This window comes from Augochlora pura, chromosome 8 (genome assembly GCF_028453695.1).
Source record: "Augochlora pura isolate Apur16 chromosome 8, APUR_v2.2.1, whole genome shotgun sequence".
Lineage (NCBI taxonomy): Eukaryota > Metazoa > Arthropoda > Insecta > Hymenoptera > Halictidae > Augochlora > Augochlora pura.
Genome location: NC_135779.1, coordinates 7,495,171 through 7,516,536, shown reverse-complemented (window position 1 = coordinate 7,516,536; position 21,366 = coordinate 7,495,171). Strand labels below are relative to the sequence as shown.

The following is a 21,366-nucleotide window of genomic DNA, read 5'->3' as shown; positions in this document are numbered from 1 at the left end:
GCTTTTTACTATTATATACTTAAAAAAATGTACGTCGCCCAGCTTTTTGGAGAAGGAACCATTCTGCGTTCCGCCTCGCGAGTCCTTGCTGCCTTAGATCAATAATTTCGAGCCCTCTCGAGACGCAATAATATTTGATCGGCCGAGCGATATCGCTTATCCACATTGTTCTTTACATTTTTTTTTTCTTTCTGTCTCTGTGAATTCTCTCTTCTAACCCCCCCCCCCCTTTCGATCCTGCCTCGGTAGATGTGTCGGTCACGGCTACATGAAACATTTATACAAATTTCAATTCAAATATAAATTTTTAACGCGGCTAGCCCTCGTTATCGATCTCGACTGCAACGAATCGAGATCCAAATGACGACGGAGGAGGTTGTCGCAATTATCTCCGTTTCCGCAAATACTTTGTCCGCGTTACGCCGAAGAGATTTGACGCTGTCGGCTCGGTTACGATAGGGACGGCAATGGGACCGGACGCGACGAATAATTGCCGATCGATTGTCGATGCCGTCTGCCGGCGGCTCGAAGTTTTCTTGGCATCCTCGGGCCTAGGAACCGCGGCTGCCTTCTACGCCAAGCCCTCCGCCAAAGGAAATGAGCGCTCCGAGTGGAACAAATGAGCCCCGGCGCGGCGCGTGAACTTTGCGAGACGAGCCGGAGGGGATGCTCTCTGTGAAAAATTAAGGCGCTCCTTTTAGCCGCCGGGAAACCAATTGCCAACTTCCCGGTACTCGTTCTTTAATCTCGTCAACCGATTACGCCCCCCCCCCCCCCCCTCCCCCCTTCGTTACGTAAAAAATCCGTGGAAATTATTGCCACCGGTTCCGTGCGTTTCCGGTTTCTTTTTCAGCGACGTATTGGATAACTTGCTGGGCAAGAACTATATATTGTTCTTTAACACTGAAAGGGGTTAAATATCGATAATAGTAGATTAGAATTCCATTTGGATTCGAAAGGCGCGAATAACACGTTCGAAATCACCGTAACGATTCCGACGCGATATTATCGGGGCAAAGGGGTTAATTTCGCGTTCGCAGCTTGCGAAGCGTTTGTCGTAGGGCTTAAACGTTGCCGCGCGGATCGAAGCCGGTCACGAGTTTGTTCAACTTTCGATCAGGCCCGATTTAATTAACCTGAATTTGCGGCCGTTCCGAATGAAGAACCGGAGGCTTTCTGACACGCGATACATCGTACCTCTAACGTCGGCTCGCCGACGCGTCGGGCCGAGAGACCGTTTTTCGAGCCTTTCGCTCCGGCATTCGCAGCGGCATTAACGAAACTTCCGCGAGTTACCAAACGAAAACTGGAAGTTTATCGTAATCCAAGGCTCTCTCTCTCTCTCCACCCCGGCAGATTAATGCGAGCTCGCCGAGTTACGAAACTGGATCCGAAGCTGACTCATCCGATCTGGCAAGCCACTCGAAGGTTTCTCTGCGGATGAGGATCTCTGGCCGCGGTCGTTCCGACGACGTTTTTGCGGCCGTTAGCTGGGCCGGCTAACCAGCAAATTCTCCGCCTTTGATACGCGTGTCAGAAACGGCGTGTTTTTTTTTTATCAGGATGATCAGAGGCGTCTGTGGTACATTCATGGCAGAGTATACAGGGTGAGCCAAGAATGTCTGATCCCAAAAATTATCGCAGAAAGACGGAATCGTGGGATACATGAGATCATCGCAAGCAACTTTCTCTTTTATAAAAATGTTCTCCGAGGCGGCCTTGACAAGTTATTAACGTAAAATATAGACTAATGAGAAGCGAGCTCCGCTGGCGCCAGGTGTCTGTGCCAACGAGTGGACGAAGCCCAGTTCCGCCGATCGGTTAAACATGTATAATGATCTTAAAGTATTCACCGCGCTGAATAATGCACGATGAGACTTCAAAGTGAGGATTAATAATTGGTTTATCGAACACATACAGAAAGTTACGAATTACTTGTAAAATAAAAAACCAAGTAAAGGTCTCGATATATCACAGTTGCTGTATGAAAGTTACATTATAATTTACGATCGATGTGCACCAATATTGCTGCAACAATTTTAGAAAACGTTTTAGAAAGTTTCCAAACAATGTCGCAACTGACCGCTAAGGCGGCAGAATTTTTCAAAGAAACGCAAGATATCGTGGATCTGAAAATGTTTAAAGAAACGACTCGATGCAATTCGGGGAATGGCGATCTCGCGCGAGGTTTCGCCAGGATCTCCGTTGGCCGAGAGTTTTCCCGGAAAAGCGAAAGAGGGCATCGAGATTGGTGTACCATCGCGCGAAAAGTCGGCCGTGTTTTAGCTGGCTTTTAGCTGGCTTTTAGCTGCTCTCGGCGAGCCAAACATTCGTATAGTCCTTCGCGGCGAGGCTGCACAGGTGTTCGGAACTGCCGTTGAGAAAACAAGCCGCGGCAGCCTCGGCCAGTTTATTATCGACGTTTTATAGACTATACACACCCGCTGTCTACACGGGCCGCGTAAACTTTGTGCAAGGCTCGAGAGCGTCGTAACCTCACCCCGGGGCACCGTCGGCCACCGTGGAATCGAACGATTACCGTGTCACGTCGTCGTGAACAACGACGGTTAACCCCTTGCCTTACATTATAATTAGACGGCGGATCTCCGCGCGCGCGGTCGCCGCATTCTCAGATTTTCTCACGGGCATTAGTTTCAATATTTCATCGTTAGCACGGTGGCCGTTCCGACTCGTAGTTCTTAGCGAAATCGATATTTTCCCTTCGTCTTGTTCCCTTGCGATATAACCTGTCGAGACGCGAAATTTCCACGAGGCAGAGCCGGGCATCGATATATTCGCACGACGTTAAATGATAAATGAAGGAAAGTTTATTCGACCCTATTGGATAAATATTTAATCGAGTAAGAATTTATCTAGGTGAAAATTTTATAACTGTATTCGTCGATGTAGAAGTTTAGAGAGATACAAATTTATCCAAATAAAAATTCAATCGAATTAGATTTTATTCTAATTTATTCGCGATAGGAGTTCACACGAAAATTAGTTAATTTGAATAAAAGAAAATAGAATATATAGTGCTTCTATCAGTTGGCCAGTGCTCAAAAGTCGTGCACAAAATAATACAGACATCCAGCTGGCTGTAAACTTAATTCGTATTCCATTGAATGAAACTTGATCGGTCCAGGGGAACGTGATAGCTATCCACAGATATTTAAAGAAAATGGAAACCAATGAGTCGTTGGAAATACCTCCTGGAGGATGAGAACGGGATATAAGTCGGTGAATCATTCGCGACTCATCAATTGTTAATCGCATTCCGCTGTACAGCATAAGAGGCGTTGCGCAATGTTCCTCTAAAAACCTGAGTCGCATAAAATGTGGAGACATTTGAACGCCGTATTGACCCTCGCGCGGCAAAAAGACGAATAAGCAGTATTACATAATTCATTTCTTCCGAGGAAGAACGTGGCACGCTGGGTAAACAAAACGATCTTCAAGAGCCGGCGAGTCCAATCGCGGAATTTGCACTCGGAGGTGTTTCGCGTCTTCCGAACGGTTCGACTTCCTGCTTCTCTTCGGTTGAGGACGCCAGTTTTCGTTCCTCGGATCTAGATCGTTCCGGAAGCATAGATCACGAAAAGTTTACAGGTTCGTTAATATTCCTCGAACGCTGGCCAGGAAATTGTTCGACGCTTGTCGCGTACGCGAAACCGAAGGATCGCGTTGATCGATGGGGATCAAGGGGCCAGGCAACGAACTTTAGCCCGGTTTTCAGAAATCGTACGATTATTGCGTCGCGCGAGAAGCAGGATTTATCGCCGCGAACGGCTGAAATCTAATGTCATCGGCCTCCTCGCACGCTATGCGCGCTTCCGGTCGCCAGCAAAGCGCCAAGATGAATGATTTTACACCGCTCTTCGCTAGTGATCGATTTACCGCTGCGAATCTTGCACGCGGAACGCATGCTATTAACAACCACGCTCTCCGAAAATTTTGGAGCAATTTTTAAACGACTAGAAACAATTTTATATTTATATCATGCAGTAATTATTCGAAATACATTAAGTGCTAGTTATAAAATTCTATATAGAAATGAATACATTTTTCTGTCGATTTTCCTATCGATTCTCTTCTCGATCATTCACGTAGAATTCTGATTCGCGATTATAGCGATCGTATAGCGATCGTTTCGGCGAGGTCATTCTCGGATAGCGAAGTGCTGGCAGCGCGTCGATCACGTTGCTGTCGATGTTATTCTCAGAACTTTGTAGTACTCGTCGCGATGCATTCGCAAAATTTTGCAATCCGTTGCGTTCGGTATTGGCAAACGTCTTACGGTTAACGGTTCGCTGCGCGAGATCTTATTGCGCGCGGATTATTCGACTATCTTTTCGCAATCGTAATTCGCCGGCTGCTTGAAAAAATACGACGATAGTCTCGCGGCTGTATTAATTCCCGAACCTCTCGGCTGCTAACCAAGCGAATAATAGACCCCTTCCTCGCGATTTAGATTCAAGGAGCGTACAACGATTTGGGAATTCTCTTTCTATGACTTATATTATTTTAGAGTTGTTCCAAGGTTCGAGGATATAGCAGGTCGTTGAATTCGTCGCGACACTTACTTTGAACTTGGAAATATGCATTATATAAATATGTATTTTAACTATATTCTAATTACATGCCAACTACGGCACTAATTATATTCTAACCGTATTTTGATTACGTTCTAACTGTATTCTAATGACATTGTAATCTTTGTCATAAACATTCTTTTTAGTAAATTATCAAAAATGTTTGTCAAACGATGGATTTTCTGAAATAGAATATGAGCGTTCTCTATGCAGCGATAAAAGCTCTCCAAAATTTACGCGACAGTCTACGCTTCCATATGAGGAAACTCTGTATTAAACAATTTTAAACATTCCCTTACGAGCCTTCTGGAAGCTTAAGTTTCTCCTAGGCGAGCTAAGAAATGCATCTCACAAACACAAATAGTTTACACGCATAAAACTATAACAAGAATTTCGGCATTTTGCCACGAGTAATTAAGAGAACGAATTTAATATTTCTGCCTCAATAACGCTGTATCTGATCACAGTCTTGTATTGTTAATATTCCGGGTTATAAAATAATGCATATTAATACGAAACTTGTGAATCCAAGCTTTGGCCGCGAGAAATTCTTTCTCAAACATCCGGGATCGCAATAGTTAGAATCGGGAGATCAATCGGAGGATGACGAGACCTGGCTACCAAATCGCCGCGTACGATCGCGTCCGTATCGTCGCGGCGACGTAAATTGCATCGCGCAACCATTTATTGCGCGATACGCAGCCGCGGATCTTTATGATTCATCTCTAAATCGAAAACACGAATTTATTCCGCCTAACCCGCGATCTCTTGCCTGCCGCGGGGTAATCTTCGGCTGCGAAAGATGCAGCGGGAATATTCGGTGGGCGGCGACAAGGAAAAAAAAATGGATCCGCGGGGAATGGCTTTCATTCATCGATCTCGAATTCTACACGGGTCTCTCGGAGCTGGCACGATGCCGAAGGTCGACGTACGTCGGCCGAGAGAGAGAGAGAGAGAGAGAGAGAGAGAGAGAGAGAGAGAGAGAGAGAGAGAGAGAGCGAGAGAGAACGCGGGCTGCTAGACAGAGGGGAAGAGAGAGAAAGAGCAGGATACCCGAATTCTATAAAACGCCTCCGCGCGTTCAGCCAGCTCGCCGAGCAACAATTTCTCGAGTGGATGTACGATATGCGATACACGATGTGCGAAAAGTGAAAATAAATCGATGACGCGCGATCCCCGCCCTACGAAGCTCGAAATGCTGTCGCGAGTTTCGTGAATACACCGTGAAAAACCGACGCGACGAGAGTTCGTTTACGCACTGCGGTTTTTTATGCGAAATGAGAAGCGGAGTAGTAACGAGTTCATTCTTTCTTCGAGAAGTCTAACTCTTTGGTCGGCGCGTCAATAATCGTAAAAATTTCAGAGAAATTGCGGAACTTTGTGCGATCGAGTGGAAAAGTCAGAGTTGCAGACATGTGTTAACTTAATTTACACTTCTTTATTAAAATGGTGACATATGACATATGCGATACGAAATTTTATTCATTTATTATTCCTCGTGCATTGTAAACCAACGAGTCTTTTTTCTTTCACCGGTAAATAAGCCAAATGTGATCTCCAGATCGCAATGGCCCCCGAACGTGAAGATTCTTATTTTTCCAGCGAAGGTAGCCGCGGCGGCGACTGTTCCCCGAGCGATCGAAGCCTCTCGAGCTGCAACCCAATTAAACGCCGCGCCGCCGTCGTCGACGTCGTCGTCAGTATCGGTTCGGAACGGTTCGAAAAGCCTGCAAGGATCGATCCGCGGCTCCGAGCCACGGCGTTCCGATTCTCTCGAGCAATTATTACCGACGCGCGGGAGAAAGAGAAAGAGAGAGAGAGATGGAGCGAATCCGCGAGCGCGTGTGTGGTCCATTCATTGGCACACGAGGCGAGAGAGAAAGAGAGAGAGAGAGAGAGAGAGAGAGAGACCAACTTGGCGTAAGAGGAAGAGAGCGGGGGGCCGGGGGGCAAGCAGCGGAAGGAGAATGAACTCCGATTACAATGAAACGCAAATAAACCCCGGGGACACACGCGTCCAAAGAGCTGCTCGGCGATGCTCGGCGATGCGACGGTACACGTGTGTAGGTCAGTAGGTGGGCTCCCGACGTTGCTCTCTCGTGCCGTAACCTCGCGCGACAATTACTCGGCGACGACGAGTAGACGCCTGTTTCGCGATATCGTGCGACGCCCACGCGCAAGACCCGCGACACCTAAGGAATTACCAACTCGTAAAATTAGTCCGACGGTAAATGAACGGCTGACGCCGCGATGCCGGGATAGGGAACGCGCGTGTCGCTTCTCGCGAACACGACGCGCTAGCGTCGGTTTCCAAATTATACTTCTGTCAGGAGATTCGTGGAACGATGTTAGAGGGTTGCGACATAGATTTTGCTTCTTGAAATAATTACAGGGCAGCCGAAAAAGCAGTGGCAGTAATAGAACGCTCGTTTCACTCGCTTTTCAGCCTATGAAAAAACCTTCTCATTACATCCCTTATTCAGAATTTCTCCGAGGAGAATCTCAAAATAAAAACGAGGTAAAAAATAACCGAGTATTTGGGGGTTAATTCCACCCCTTAAAATTAAACCAAATTCAGTGATATACAGTTATGTACTATACTACATACGCCCTGCGCATCCCCAAAGTTTCAGAATTTTTTGAACTTCTAGGATCATCCCTTGTTAGTGTTTCCCATACAAAACCGAGCCATTATTTTCGCTTCAACCCGTGCGCGACTCGCGTTGCTCTCCTGCGACCGAGACAGATCACGGTAGCCCCGAGCAACCACCTCAGATAGAGCCTAGACCCCCAGCCCTTCGGTAGCCCTAGAAGTCAATGTTAATCCGCCCTTCCAGCGAAAAGGTTTCTCCGATCGGATAATACTTCACCGAGTAACGGTACAGAGGAAGTTGTCCTGCTAATTCCATTAATGATCCCGAAGGCTGGTTATTCAACAATGTATCCGCGCGTTAAGCCGATCAAAGAGAACGTTGCCGGTGTTCCAAATGTATTTCTGCCTTTTTTATTCGATTCGCCGTGAGAGTGGCCAGCCTTGGGATCGATGGGACAGGTGTAGGGAACGGTGGGAGCTGATAGAGGCAATTTCAATGCATCCAAGGATCCGAGCTACCCAAGATGGACGATGGGAAATCGATAAGCCGACGGCATTTCCGCCGCGGAAATTGATTGCGGAATTTAGTCTGCCGCGGCCGTGGTATCGATCTAATTGAATTAGAATATTTATGAATCGGCTGCTGTCTAATTATTGTTGGAGATACCAATTTATTCGTTCTATTTCGTAACGATTAACGCATGGTCCTCTATACCTTTTTTACACGTTTACCATATCAGGGTAATCTTGTTTTATCCTATACCCTTTTACGTATCCTTTAATGTCTCAAAAATAATTAAAAATTGTCCAACAATCATACAGCACTTATACATCATACGATCGTCATTGTTGTAAAATAAAAAAAAAATATTTGCCGCGAGACTATACATATTTTGGCTCCGTGAGCACGATTACCGAAAATCACCGAGAACATAGCATCCCGGGCCGCGTTATCTATCACGTTTCCGCGAGAACCGCGTAATTGGCGTCGATAAGGTTTCCGGCACCTGCCAGCAATCACGGCGCGTAGACGATGTTGCGATCGCGGCTCCACTTGCAGCGCCGTTGCGGCGTTTCGACGTTCCAGAGGAACACGGTGTCCCGGGATCCTCTGTACGGGTTCTATTTGGCGTGCGCCGTCCCGACGAGTAAACAGATCAGACAAGGTTAGGTAACGATATTAAGGCTTTAATAGGATCACGCGGTGCGGCGATCAAACAGCGAAGACTTACCGCGTTGCGGGGAACAAATCGTCGGGGCCTTGCGGCCTGTTCGAACGCGGCCGACGGCTTTATTACGACCCGATAGGATCGCCGAACGATGGATCTTCTCCAATTAGGGCCTCTAACCGATCGAGTTGGTCGGGGTTTGTTGCGGAACCGGAAACCGGAATTCGATCGGGAAAACACGGTCGTGTAATTGTCGGGGCGACCGCAAATTGTTTGGTCGACGCGTTCCTTTTTCATCCTCTCTCTCTCTCTCTCCGATTTTTTTCTCGCCGTTCTTTCCCGCTTTTCACGCGTTTTTTCTCTCGTTTTTATTTACTCCGCCGTCCGCTCCCCCGTTTTCCATTACGAGCAGAGGATACGATTCGATTCCGATCTTCGAGCGTGTTCCACGGTCCAGTGATTTCCGTCTATACTCGCCTCGTTTCTCTTCGCTTCGGCTCCGTGGTTAAAACGATTCCGCGCCTCGCGGGCCCCCGGCTTTTTTTCCCGTCGATAAGAATTATCAGCTTCGGTCTCCCTGGACCACCCATTGTCCGGCAATTCTCCGATCAGCTGCGCCGCGGCAGAGCCACTTGTTGGTCGGCATTGGTCGCCGCAATTAGTCGAACGAGCCTAGCGTTGCCTCAAACTAATTCATTTGGTCTGTAGACCTACACCTGGTCTATAAACGAGTAGATTTCTGAAGTCGCTGCCATTTTCTGCCATCTTTTTTTTTATAAATATCCTTCATTAACCAAGAACGGTATAAAGTTCGCTTTGAATTTCGCCGAAAATTAGAGTCGCCAAGTCCGAGATGAATTTCCCGAAAAATACAGAATAATCTTTCAAACTTGAAAATTTGTCAAATTGGCGTCGGGAAGGTGCGAGGGTCAAAGAGCAAGTTTGCCGGAAGGATTCGCCGACGGAGCGTGGAAGGCAGAGGTTGCCTTCTGGCGAGAGAGTACCGTGATCGACTGTGATTGGCTATGATTGACGGTGATTGACCGTGATTGACTGCGATTGACTGCGCCGAGGAACGCGTGTCTTCAGTTTCGCGAATAATTTCTAACAGACCCAAAGTCCCGGTCGCGGACCGGCCGATTCCAGGAATTGGCAAGGAACGCTGGCTCGAAGCGCGCTGCACCGCGCGAGAGCCGCGTGGACGAAGCGCTCGGCTCGTTGCGTCGAACCCCTCGCCGCGACGTGTCATTTATAGCCAGCTGTCGGTCTATTTTAATCGAATACTCCGGGTTGGACTCGGGCCCGAGTGTGACGGCCCTTAAAAGTGTCAAGCGGCTCGCGATAAGATTGAACGTGTTTACGAGCGCAGTCTTGAACCTTGCACTCGCGTGTCGTGCACTCTTTCGCTCTCCCATTATGCGCAACCCACCTCCAGTAGTTTCAGAACACCTGTTTATTTCGCATGAACAGTAACATTACATTCGACTGTATGCGTTCGTCGTTTATGCGATTATTTTTTATTCGTTCATTGCATTTTCTTCATCGAGTCCAGGGTACATAATTCAACCAAAGACTATCAGAAATGATAGAAAAGTTAACGAAGTGTATGACAATATTAGTCCAAGAAATAATTAGAAAACGCGGTGGAGATGTCGACGAGAAGAAAATTTGAATTTTTTAATATTGAATTTGCTACGAGGGTCCTAATAATTTTGGAGGAGGTGTACGCGACATCCGTCCCAGTATGTCGGACATCGACTAACGTTTACACGTTGTTTCAGGTTCCGCGTCGGTGGAACAGAAAAACGGAAACGGAAGCGCGAAGAACAACAAGACGAACAACAACGGGGTCGAGGTGAACAGGAACGAGGAGCAGAATGGTACAGGCGATAAGAGCAAGAAGAAGCCGAGCGCGCCTGGAAACGGTCCTCTGTTACAGCAGACGTAAGTTTCGATTCGTTCGTTGCATCCCATCGACGGTACGAGCGGAAACGCGTTGGGAGGCAAATAAAAGGGCACGGTGTCAGCTTCTTAGAAAAATTTATTGCAATAATAATTATTCTTATTAACAAGCATTATTATTGAAGAATATAATGTCAGCATCCTTAAAAAAAAATAAACGCTGAATCTCTTAACTTCAGCGTTCAGGGGAAGCCTCGTTCATCACATTAAGAAGAGGTCGAGCTCGTAGTCGCGATGACTAATTGATCGTTATCACCTTTCCCGGCTCATCCGAGTTTACCACACCGTATCGTCGCTTCCTTCGGGCACGTTTCCTCCTGCTGCGACGAGCCTAGCGTCCGCCTCGCTCTCTAACTTCTTCTAAATATAATATCTTTCGGTCGTCGGTCGATTCGCGTTGCATAATCCGTTATTCGCATCCACGCCGTGCCGCCGCGTTCCCCGAATAGATCTGTCAGAGATAAATAATAGTGCCACTTGGAAATAACCGCGAAACCGACGACGCGCCGTGGACCACGCCTCCTCCTCGTCGTACGCCATTTTTACGGCGCGGGCGTCGATGGGGAGCGCAACCAATGGTCCCCCGGTCTGCCGACCGTTCGAAACACACCTGTAGATCTGTTGTCTTCGTGCCAGGAAAGTCCTGCACGATACTGCCGTCTCTATAGAGGCACGCAGCCATGCTTCGGACACGTTTATTTGATAGAAGATAACGAAAACACTGAAAGATTCATCGCAAACATTTCGAAAGATCGGTTCATTTACTATAAAAATAAAAACTTGATATATTCGTGTTCATGAAAGGGACAGTATAATTAAATAAAGTAAAATCTGTAGAAGGCGCTTGAAATTAAGCCAGGTGTGTTTCGACCGGTTCTCCGCCACTTTCACAAGAAATTAATCGATCGATTCTCTTTCCACTTTACAGAGAGATATCCACCAGCCAGCTCGACTTCTTCAAGATGCTCGACGAGAAGATCGAAAATGTGAGTTCCCGTAACAAGAATCGCATCGCTCCTTGCGCTTACACGTTCGCGCCAATCTTCGCGATTGGATCGGTCAACCGGTGAACAGATTAAGGGGACAAATGCTCTAGTTTCCCGTCCTTGCGACGCCGGATTGAGTTCTGTGAACACGAGCCCGGTCGAATCGGAGTCTGATACGCAACCATAACGGCCGGAAGCTAGCGAATGTGCCCCGGAAACTGGCCTCCGGCTATCGAGTGTCCTGGAAACACCCTGGAGTTATGGATACCCTAGACGGAGATCGGTAACAATGCTGGAGGCTCAATAGCGGCCGTGGATCTTTGTCCGATCGACGGTCGCGAATTGAAAATTGTTAAAATCGTCGAATCAATTGTCGTTACCATTCAGAAAATGGTTTTCTGGTTTATAATACCAGTAAGATAATTCCAATAAGATACTTATCGAACAAATGCCGGTCAGATGAACGATCCAGCATTGTCCGACGTTCGTTCGTGTCAGAATTCGCGTCGCGAGGAAGAATGTTCCCTTTAACGGCCCCCATTAGACATTGCGACATTCCGTGACCGGCGAATCGTCCTTGCTGTGTACTCGTCACCGCCTTTTCCCACGCGATCCGAGCTGCCGCGCACGTAACCACGCTTTTATCCCGGTTATGGAAAGATCGGGATCAGCCTCGAATTACGCGAGAGCGTCTGTCTCGCTTCCATCGCGTCCGTCGCATCTATCGCTTGCGTCGCTTCCATCGCGTCGGCGAAACGCGCGCTCGAATCAGGCCATGTAAAATAGACGTCCCCTTAAGGCTTCACCGGCCTTGTGGTGCAGCCTTGTTGCAATAATAATATTAATCCGCGCGTCGCGACGCAGTGGTCGCTGGTTTGCCGGCGGATCTCGCCGCTTTCATCGACTGCTCGCCGACGGTTATCGATCGTGGGACGCGAATTTCCGCCCTCGCCTACGCTTCCGCGCCCGAGCCACGGTGGTCCATAGGTCGGTAATTTGTAGCCAAAAAGTCACTCTTTTGACCCGATATGTCAAATAAAATAATGAATAGCTCGGATATAAAATTGTAAAAACTTTCTAAAAAAAAAGAGAAACATTCTCGATTCTCTCCGCAGTCTAGTTATCGGCGACCTCGAGAACCGTAGATTACAAAGATCTAGAAAAATCGACGGAGCCCTGGGTTTTAGCCAAAAACGACCAATCTCTGTGCAACGACTTGGACACCTTGGCTTATCCAGATCGCGCACCTGGTCGTACTTGACCGGGTTGATTTCGCGAGAGCGTTGCGCAGCTCGATGAAATGCCAGTGCGTTTCCAAGTTCGATGCACTGGTTTCCCTGTTCTCTCGTCACTCGATTAGTTAACGGCGTGATAAAACATTCCGTTCGCGGCAGACGGAGATTTCCGAAGCTAGAGACAATGCAGCAGCGAGCTTGTTTACTGGCGCGTCCGATGTGCAACCGAGTCGCCACAGTCTCTGCCCCGCGGTCAGAACAATGTTGCGCTAAATTTAGACGGAGATGTCGAAGCGAGTCGCGCAGCTTTCTAAACAAGGAACAGCGTTGCGAAACGCGATTCGAGTTTGTCCAGATTGGACGAAAATGATTTCGCGATTCGTTGTCATGCTTTTCGGTTCGCCTATCTCTGTAGCTGCTCGTTAGTAGGATAGTGTGCTAATGCCGGCGAATCGGTAATTGGCACGAAGCGCCGCGCGGAGTTGCCGGTAATTAATGCTAATCGAAAGTTCGATGCACCGTCGTTGCCCTTGTTTACGGTGCTGCATAGAAACACGACACGTTACTGCGCGGTAAACGCGGAAGACTTTGGCCAGACAAGGTCACCGACTGTCTGACTACTCCCACCTATTCCGCCGTATCGCCGCGCCTCCCGTTCGGTTGGTCGCGACACGGATTCGCGACGTTCGACGGTCGATGGCGTCCCCCCCGCGTGTCGACGAATATAACTCTCGCATCAAACGCGCCGACTATTCGCGAGATGATTGTGGATGGATTGATTGCAGGGTCCGGACTACGACGAGACCATGGACGTGACGGCCCGGGCCGAGCGACTCTCCAGCCATCTGCGCCAGTGGGAGCTGGCCAGCGTGAGCTGGTCGAATGTCCGCAGCTCGATCTCGAACTCGTCTCGACACAGCCTGAGCGCCAAGGACCGGGAGGGAATGAGGAACATCGTGGGTGGCAGACCGGAGAGCGCGCCCATCTACACGAGGAACGCGAACAGGGTGGACGGTCTCCAGGAGACCCATCATTGTCCGTCGCCGAGCATGCCACGGCACGTGTTGGAGTCGATCACGCAGAGTCCCACGCAGAGCTTGAAGAACTCGACGCCGCCGGGCAGCGGCTCGTCGCCGACCAGCCTGCGGTACCACGACACCTACAAGGAGTGCAACGCGAACCAGCCGTTGAAGTCTGTGAAGGTGCACTACGCCGGCCAGAGCCCCGTCAACGGGGAGTACGTGACGCAACAGGCGCTCTATCGCGAACAGTATTTGCAGCAGACCGGCATAATCACGGTGCCGCCGCAGTACACGGCCGGCTCGCCGGCCGGCAACCTTCTCAGGAACAATCCGTACGTGCAACAGTATCAGATCACCGGTTCCCAGCATTTCTCGACGCCGAGGAAGCGCGGATTCAACACCGCGCAAATGACGTGACCGGGATCACCGTGTACCACCAGATAAGACTGAACACGAGACGCTCCGAGAGTCCGAGAGAGTAAGTGCAGAATAGTAGGCCAGAGTACAACGAGAAGAGCAAACAGAAGGAGAGAGAAAGAGAAAGCATAGAGAAGAGAGAGAAAGAGAGAAAGAAAGAGTGTGTGACAGAGATAGAGCAGAGAAGAACAACATCCCGGACCGAGAGATCGCTCGCGGCGCTGCTGATCATCCACGAATCGTCTTAGCGACGACGCAACTCTGCGAGCGAACAGAAAGGAGAGAGATAGCCCCTCCCGGCGGCTGGAGACTGACCAACGGACGGAGAACGATACGGATGCTTCTCTGTATGTTCCTAACACGATTCCGTACATTTTTTCCAAGCGATCGGCCGTTCGCCGTAGTCAACGGATAGAGCGCGTTACGTATCTCCGCGTTTAAGTCGGTGTTTTGGCCTAAAGACGAGTCGTCGATCTTTAGTTCGGAAACAACGCGACGTTCGTCGTAGAATCTACCCCTCGTATATCACAGCCCCTTCCCTCCCCTACCCTCCGTCTGATTCTTCGAAAGTCTTACCAGAATTCTTCGCTGCAAGTGCCAAAAATTGTTACGCGTCGAGCAAGCCCGAGCCCTGTCGCGGTGAAACGAGAGACATTGTCCGTTGAAACGATACGCCGTTCATATTGTAATTCGTGTAAATTGATACCTTTTTCGATGTGTATATGATCTATACATACATACATAAATATACGTATATGTATAATATACATGCATATATGTATTATACGTATATTGTTATGTTTTCGTTCGTTCCTGTATTTCGTTTCTCTTTTTCTAATCGGGTAGCATATCCGTGTACCGTCTATTTGGTAAGTGTATATTTCTCCAAACAGAAAAGATATTGTACAAGCGAAATATTTAAGGAAGGAAACACAGCGCTGATCTATCAATTTCGCCGTAGCGTTTTGTATAATTGTATTAGCGGCATATATTTCCGGATATATACACACATATAAATCTATATACTATATGGGTGCGTGTATGTGTGTGTCTGTATGTGTATGTATATATATATGTATATACACGCGCGCGTCTCTCACCCCCCATCCAACTACCCACCAACCCTACTCAATCACTTACACGCATACACACAGATATACACCTGGCATATACGTATGGTATGCATTTATGTATGTATCGAGACCGTTGAAACGACGAATCCACCGACAAAAGAAAGAAAATCAGAATATCGGATGTGTGTAGGAATCTTTTACTTATACCGTGTATAGATTCGCTGTATATGTAATGTACTTGTATCGATATACATTTAACTTAACGTGATGACTGTATATTTATATGTTGACCATGTTTTCGAAGAAAAAAGAAAGGTAACTATATATAATAGTTGATGATGATGAGAATTTTATATTTCATGTTACTACGAGTACGCTCTGTATTGTGGGATACACACTTTAAACGAATTCGCTGCATCACACTGTCGACAACTGTGACTACTACCATCTTTTGTTCCGTTGAACAATTTTTTTTTGTACAAATAAATTCGTAATTTCTCCCCAAATGAAATCTTTTACTGCTCTAACTCTGTATCTTGCCTTAAACTACGTTTTCAAGGGCGTAGAATAAGTGCAAAAAAATATAATCCATTTTTCTTTCTGATCGCTTTTAAGCGATGCATACGGAAGAGCGGTATTAGAAGCCTATTGCCATTAAGCTAACAATACAAATATTGCTACTGTTTAAGCGGTTCTTGTTACATAATGGAACTGAAATCTATCGACAAGTGGATTGGAAAGATGGGATAACACTCTACGATAGATTTACGTCTTCTTGTCTACGTCATAGAACGATTCTCTAGCCGCAAGACAACGGTCAGCAAGCAGTCCCCGTGTAATCCGATTTGACAATTGCTTAATAAGATTTGGTTGTACTGAAACCTCTGAGGTAACAATCTAATTACATTTATTTACAAAACAAACATGTGTATAAGCACTCGTCGAAACGTTCCTGCAACTTTAGGGAACAGAGTTGTTGATTAGTTTTTCCTTTCTGTTATTGTACATTGAACAAAGGAAGGTTGAATTAAAAATATTATTTGTGGCATAATTGGAACAGAAAAAACTGAACTAAGGCCTTACAATTGTTCAGGTGAATCGTATCGTATATAAAAACGCATAACATTGCGAAACATAATTAATTCTCGATGAAGTTTGACTAACTATTATATTTACTAATTATAATTGTAATAATTAAATTGCGTTGTTATTGTTTGATTTTGTTACACCACAAAGTTCCTGTAGATTCTCCTGACATTTCTATGCTGAACTTTTTGTTCCCTAATTTTGTTATAATTAATGTTTTTATGCGATTGTGCAGTGTGTAAACATATGTGGGCGATTACAGCGCTTCTTTCGGAGCATCAATGAAGCTTAGTACGATGTACATACAATGCCAATTATGCCAGTGGCGAAACGCTGAAACTGTTAACCAAATTCGACTGTTGGTGAGTTAGCGAACAGTTTCAGTGTTTTGTTAAAACACATTCTGCTGCATCGATGCAGCAGAAACATTAATTTATAAAATCACATAAGTAACTATCACTACCTCCGTAGAGGACGGCATCGTCGCTATAACGTACACGGTGTCATAAGATAACCTTATTTTGAAACAAATCTATTATCTTATCGGTAGGAAATCCGAGTGGTGATAAAGCAGTTGGTTATAAACAATTAATAACACCGATAAGTATGTCGATACCACGTGGGGCATTGATTGTTTTCGAAGGATGCGACCGGGCTGGAAAATCTACACAGGTTAAGATGTTAGTCGATGCTTTGAGAAAAAGGAACATCCCTGTAGAACGTGAAGCTTTTCCTAGTGAGTATTGTTTGTTTTTGTTTTTTATGTAGCAATAATAATAAGTTGTGCCTGTTTACAGATAGAACGACTGCTATTGGGTTAATGATAAACGACTATTTAGCGAAAAAACAGGAATACCCGCCAGAAACGATGCATCTTTTATTTTCTGCGAATAGATGGGAGCTGAAAGATGAGATTTTGAAAACTTTGAATAGTGGAGTTACTCTCATTGTTGATAGGTACATTCTGATAACAATTCGTTTAACATGATTTCAATGCAGGATTAATGTAGGATTAACGTTTCATAGGTATGCTGCATCGGGTGCAGCTTATACTGCAGCTACAACAGGCAGAAATTTAGCCTGGTGTAGAGAACCCGACAGAGGTTTACCAAATCCAGATATAGTAATATATCTAGATGTTTCAGAGTGGTCACAACATAAGCGTAGAAGTTGGGGAAAAGAGAGATTCGAAAATACCAATCTTCAACAATCTGTGGCATTGAATTATAATAAATTGATTAACAGCAAATGGAGTGTTATTAATGCCGACCAAGATGTATCAGTGATACATTCCGAAATATTAGATAAAGTTCTAGAAACTATACAAAAGTCAAAGTATTCGTCAATAGGTGAATTGTATAACGAATAATCAGATCTATTTCGTTTTATTGTTAAGTGCATTTTTAATCGTTGTTGGTCGTTTTATGTCATGTAACTTTTTGTATAGACTTAAAACATTCGATCAATTGTTCTACATATGTAAACCGTAAAAGATGTTTATTGTATATTTTTCCATATATTTTTATAACGCGGCATGATAATTGTTAAACGAATCAAAGGAGGATGAATCTATAAATAAAATGAAATTTACCAATGTTAAATGTGTATGAAAGTTTGTTAAGCATTCAAGCATATATTCGTTTTTCGTACGAATACAAAATATTCGAATGTCGTCAGACATTTTTAAACCATTCAGAAACTATCGAAGTAGAAAAATTCTACGAGTTAATGCCAACGTTCGCAAGATGGCGGATCGTCATCTATTGGCGCACAGGAAGTCGCACTGTTTTACCCCGAAAGTAGCTTACAAAGATTTCCATTACCCACGGATAAAGGTTTAAAATTGTCCGATACACGTGTTCTTGTGTTCATCTTCCTTTAATTTCTCGGAGAAGCCAATTGTTCGTTTGTAGCGTTCCTGGTGCACGAAACGGCGGTGTTCTCGTCGCGTTCGTGACTGGAGCAGCAATTAAGAGTATTTTGTCCGCCAAAAACAAAGGTAGTTTCGAATTTTTTCGACCAATCGCTGTCGATCTTTACTTTTTTCCTATCCGACGTGTTTTTATCCGAATCATCCTCGGAGTCACTCGTACCGCAGGATTTGCGTCGTTTCTTGCCTATAAATTCTGTAGCGTGCTGGCTGTCGTTGGCCAGCTGCGTCGAAGTTTCCCCCGCATGATCCTTCATCGTCCGAACAGTCACGACTTCTTCCGGTAAACAAACATTTCCAACGATCTTCTCTAAAGATTCTCGCGCGACATTTTCGAAGACGTTGCTATAGCTCTTGGAACCGGAGGGCAGGTTCGATTCGGATGATTCGATCGCCGCATTCGACGAAGTCTGCGTCTCTTCGTTTACCTTCTCCATCTTCCTTGAGGGATCGTTGTTGGCAGCCCTGTCCGGCCGATCATAGCCGTAGATGCTACTGATCAATTTCTTGGCGTAATCATTTCTCGCGGTGGTGGTCTGCGTCAAAGCTTTGTCTATGATGGCTTGGACCGATGCCCCAACGTTACTCAACGCTGTCTGGTGTCTGTGTAGTATCGATGCGTCTTGCTTGAACATCTGGCCGGCGATCGATCTCCCGAGGCCAACATTCGACTTTTGATGTACAAAGTTCTTTCTAATATCTGCGAATTCTTTCTTCTCGACAGCTCTGCCCGCCGATGCTTTCTGTTCCCGGTCTCGGAGGGCCGCGTCCAGAGATTCTTTCGATCCCGGTTCCTCGGTTTGGTCCAACTCGTCGGAAAACGAATCACCGCTGTTGTCAACGATCTGCACCACGTCTCTGTTGCTCGCTCTCAGGTTATAGCTGTGGTAGCGAACGGTGTTCTCGAACGGCAGCGGCTCGTCCGATAGACTGTCGTCGAACGTGACGAACCTCCTGAAGGAGATACCGGTGTCCAGGTTGGTCCAATCGTCGCAGTCGATCTGCAGGAAGCTGTCGTCGGTCCGGAAGTGGGTCCTCTGAAAGCTGCAGACCACGATCTCCCGCGGCAGCGTCTCCCATGCCTCGATCAGCGACTTCAAAATGTCCCGTAAGTTCCATTCCGAATTGCGCCATTTCAGCCTCTCCGCGTACCTGTAATCCAATCTTTTCCATTCCAGGATTCTGGCGAGACGAGAAGACCGGGAAAAGAACTCACCTTCGTCTGAAGATCATCTTCACATAGTGAAAAACGTATCTCCGCAGAGGCCGCAGCATCGGCGGGAAGTCTTTCGGCAGATACGTGAGGGTCACGTTGCTCAACGGGAAACCCCGGAGAGCTTGGTCCCTGCTCCGACGCAGGAACAGCAGAATATTTCGATTCTCCCGCGACATACGGTCGTTCAAGGCCGCTACCCAGCCACGGAACAGCTCGTCGCTGATCGAACTGTTCCTGCTGTGACTGTAGATGTGGTCCTTTACGGTCGTCCTGGACGAGTACGAGCCGCAGACGAGCAGGGGGAGTTTCGTCGAGCCAGAGGAATTGCAGCCTATCAGGACCGTGATTCGATTCCGCGACGCGCCGTCGCTGCCCACATCGCCTCCAGCTCTGCTGGACGTCGAGATCCTCGACGGGATGACGTCCGAGTACATGCTCAGCTCGTCCACGTGGAAAAGGTCGCGGTGTTTGTATTTTATGATCGTAGACCTCATTGTGTCGATCCAGTTGCGGTAGTCCCCGAAAACCGGGTCGAGTTGCGATAGGTTCGCTGGGTCAGTGGCGATACGGTATTCCCTTAGAAAGCTGTTCGTCCACCGTCTCGAGCATTTGAAGTCTAATATCGTCAATGATGATATTATATATATATCTATATATTAGTATCGAGTTGCTTTGCCGATCACTTTCGCAACGAAACAGTACCGGTCATGCCAAAGCGCTTCGCCAGATCGAGCGCCTTCTCGTGCAGCAGATGCCTGTCCAGGCGGCTGTTGGTCGCGTGCCTCTCGCAGACCCACCGAAACAGTTCTTCTTTCAGGATCTTCATGACGTGGGAATTTGAGAGAGCGGTTTCTTTTACGACGTCGTTCACAGAGCAATTCGACGACCAAACTAGGAACGAATTGTCCAACGAATGGACGGTCTCTTCTGTTCGGCGATTTTCGATCGTCGAACGTCTACTAACATCGATTTTTCTAACGCCGAAATTCACGGTGCTACGCCTGAAAACCAGTTTATTGTTTTCCGGCGAAACGAGCAACGCGACGGCGGCGGCGGCTGCGTACGACAAACCCCGGCTCGCTGTAACGAGTTTTAATCCGGCTCCCGTCCGTCAAAGCAATTTGCTAGAAAACCGAGATAAAAATAGGTTTTATTCTCACCGACATAGAGGCGGATACGGGAGCAGCAACGGCCGGTGTGTTGACCGCTCGATGAGTATCATTCATCGCGCGCGCCGAGTTAAATTGCATTTCTCCGGGCCGTCGCGACGCCTTGTCCCAGCCAGACATTTTCCGACGTAAATTTTTATCTAATACGTTGGCGTCGCGACGCCGTTCCCTTCTCTCTTTCTGCAGGATCATTGTCCGCGCGCTATAAAACATTATCGGTATACTTTGTAGACCCCGCGCTTAAAAATTATTAGGACACCTGCTAGTTTAGTATAAATAGTAATGTTTCATTCGGTTTAATATATTTGGTATATTAAGTTATAAGTAGGTCACGGATCTTTATAATAATTATAAGCAGTCTCTCATTGGTCAATGTTTTTCGCTAAGGGAAACGTTGCCTCAAATGGCCTCAGGAATATACAATGCCTAACAATACGCAACGCAAATACATATAACGTTTTGTTAAGTCTTCGTTTCGATATCGGCAACAATGCAAATGTTACTTTGAGTCTGTAATTGTTAGCAGAATTGTATATCCGCGCCTGCAATGGAGCGCGCGAGATAAAGAGAACAATGATGGCGCGACCGTGTGACACGCGGAGATTCGGCGCGTTTTATACACCGCGGTTCTTAACAAGCCATGTATGGGACGCATTATCATAAGCGCTGCCGAAACTTATTCGAAATTCAGATGAGACGAAGCGTTGCGCGCCGACAATGAATACAGCTAAATCCATCGCGAACTTCTGCGTGCGAGCAGAGGCAATCGGTACGAACGACTGTCGTATTCGGGTAGAATATATAATATAAGACAATATGGGAGAATATGAATGATACTATTATTAATATAATAAATAATAATATTTTCAGATAAATTTGGAAGACGCAACGAGGCAACCGTGTCCAACAGTTTACG

The 21,366-nt window shown here is 46.6% G+C and overlaps 3 protein-coding genes across 4 annotated transcripts in view; 2 read left to right on the top strand and 1 right to left on the bottom strand.

Moving 5' to 3' along the window:
* Window positions 1–16,213, top strand: part of Tow (target of wingless) — a 45,715-nt gene extending 29,502 nt beyond the window's left edge. Inside the window, exons 3-5 of one of the 2 annotated variants that reach the window (XM_078188910.1) lie at window positions 10,136–10,298; window positions 11,245–11,302; window positions 13,323–16,213. In XM_078188910.1, coding sequence (XP_078045036.1) covers window positions 10,136–10,298; window positions 11,245–11,302; window positions 13,323–13,976 — 875 coding nt within the window. In that variant the 3' untranslated portion in view covers window positions 13,977–16,213. The remainder of the gene's footprint in view (window positions 1–10,135; window positions 10,299–11,244; window positions 11,303–13,322) is intronic. The other variant, XM_078188911.1, reaches the window with a different exon arrangement.
* A 290-nt stretch (window positions 16,214–16,503) lies between these two features.
* LOC144474138 (thymidylate kinase) lies at window positions 16,504–17,720 on the top strand. Its single transcript, XM_078188705.1, has 3 exons — window positions 16,504–16,871; window positions 16,933–17,092; window positions 17,162–17,720. The coding sequence occupies exons 1-3, from the start codon at window positions 16,742–16,744 to the stop codon at window positions 17,502–17,504; spliced, it is 633 nt and encodes a 210-aa protein (XP_078044831.1). The 5' UTR covers window positions 16,504–16,741; the 3' UTR covers window positions 17,505–17,720.
* Window positions 17,721–18,013: 293 nt separating this feature from the next.
* On the bottom strand, window positions 18,014–20,107 carry LOC144474443 (uncharacterized). Its single transcript, XM_078189287.1, has 3 exons — window positions 19,984–20,107; window positions 19,282–19,897; window positions 18,014–19,217 (listed from the first exon to the last, which is right to left on the bottom strand). The coding sequence occupies exons 1-3, from the start codon at window positions 20,105–20,107 to the stop codon at window positions 18,014–18,016; spliced, it is 1,944 nt and encodes a 647-aa protein (XP_078045413.1).
* Window positions 20,108–21,366: the final 1,259 nt, after the last annotated feature.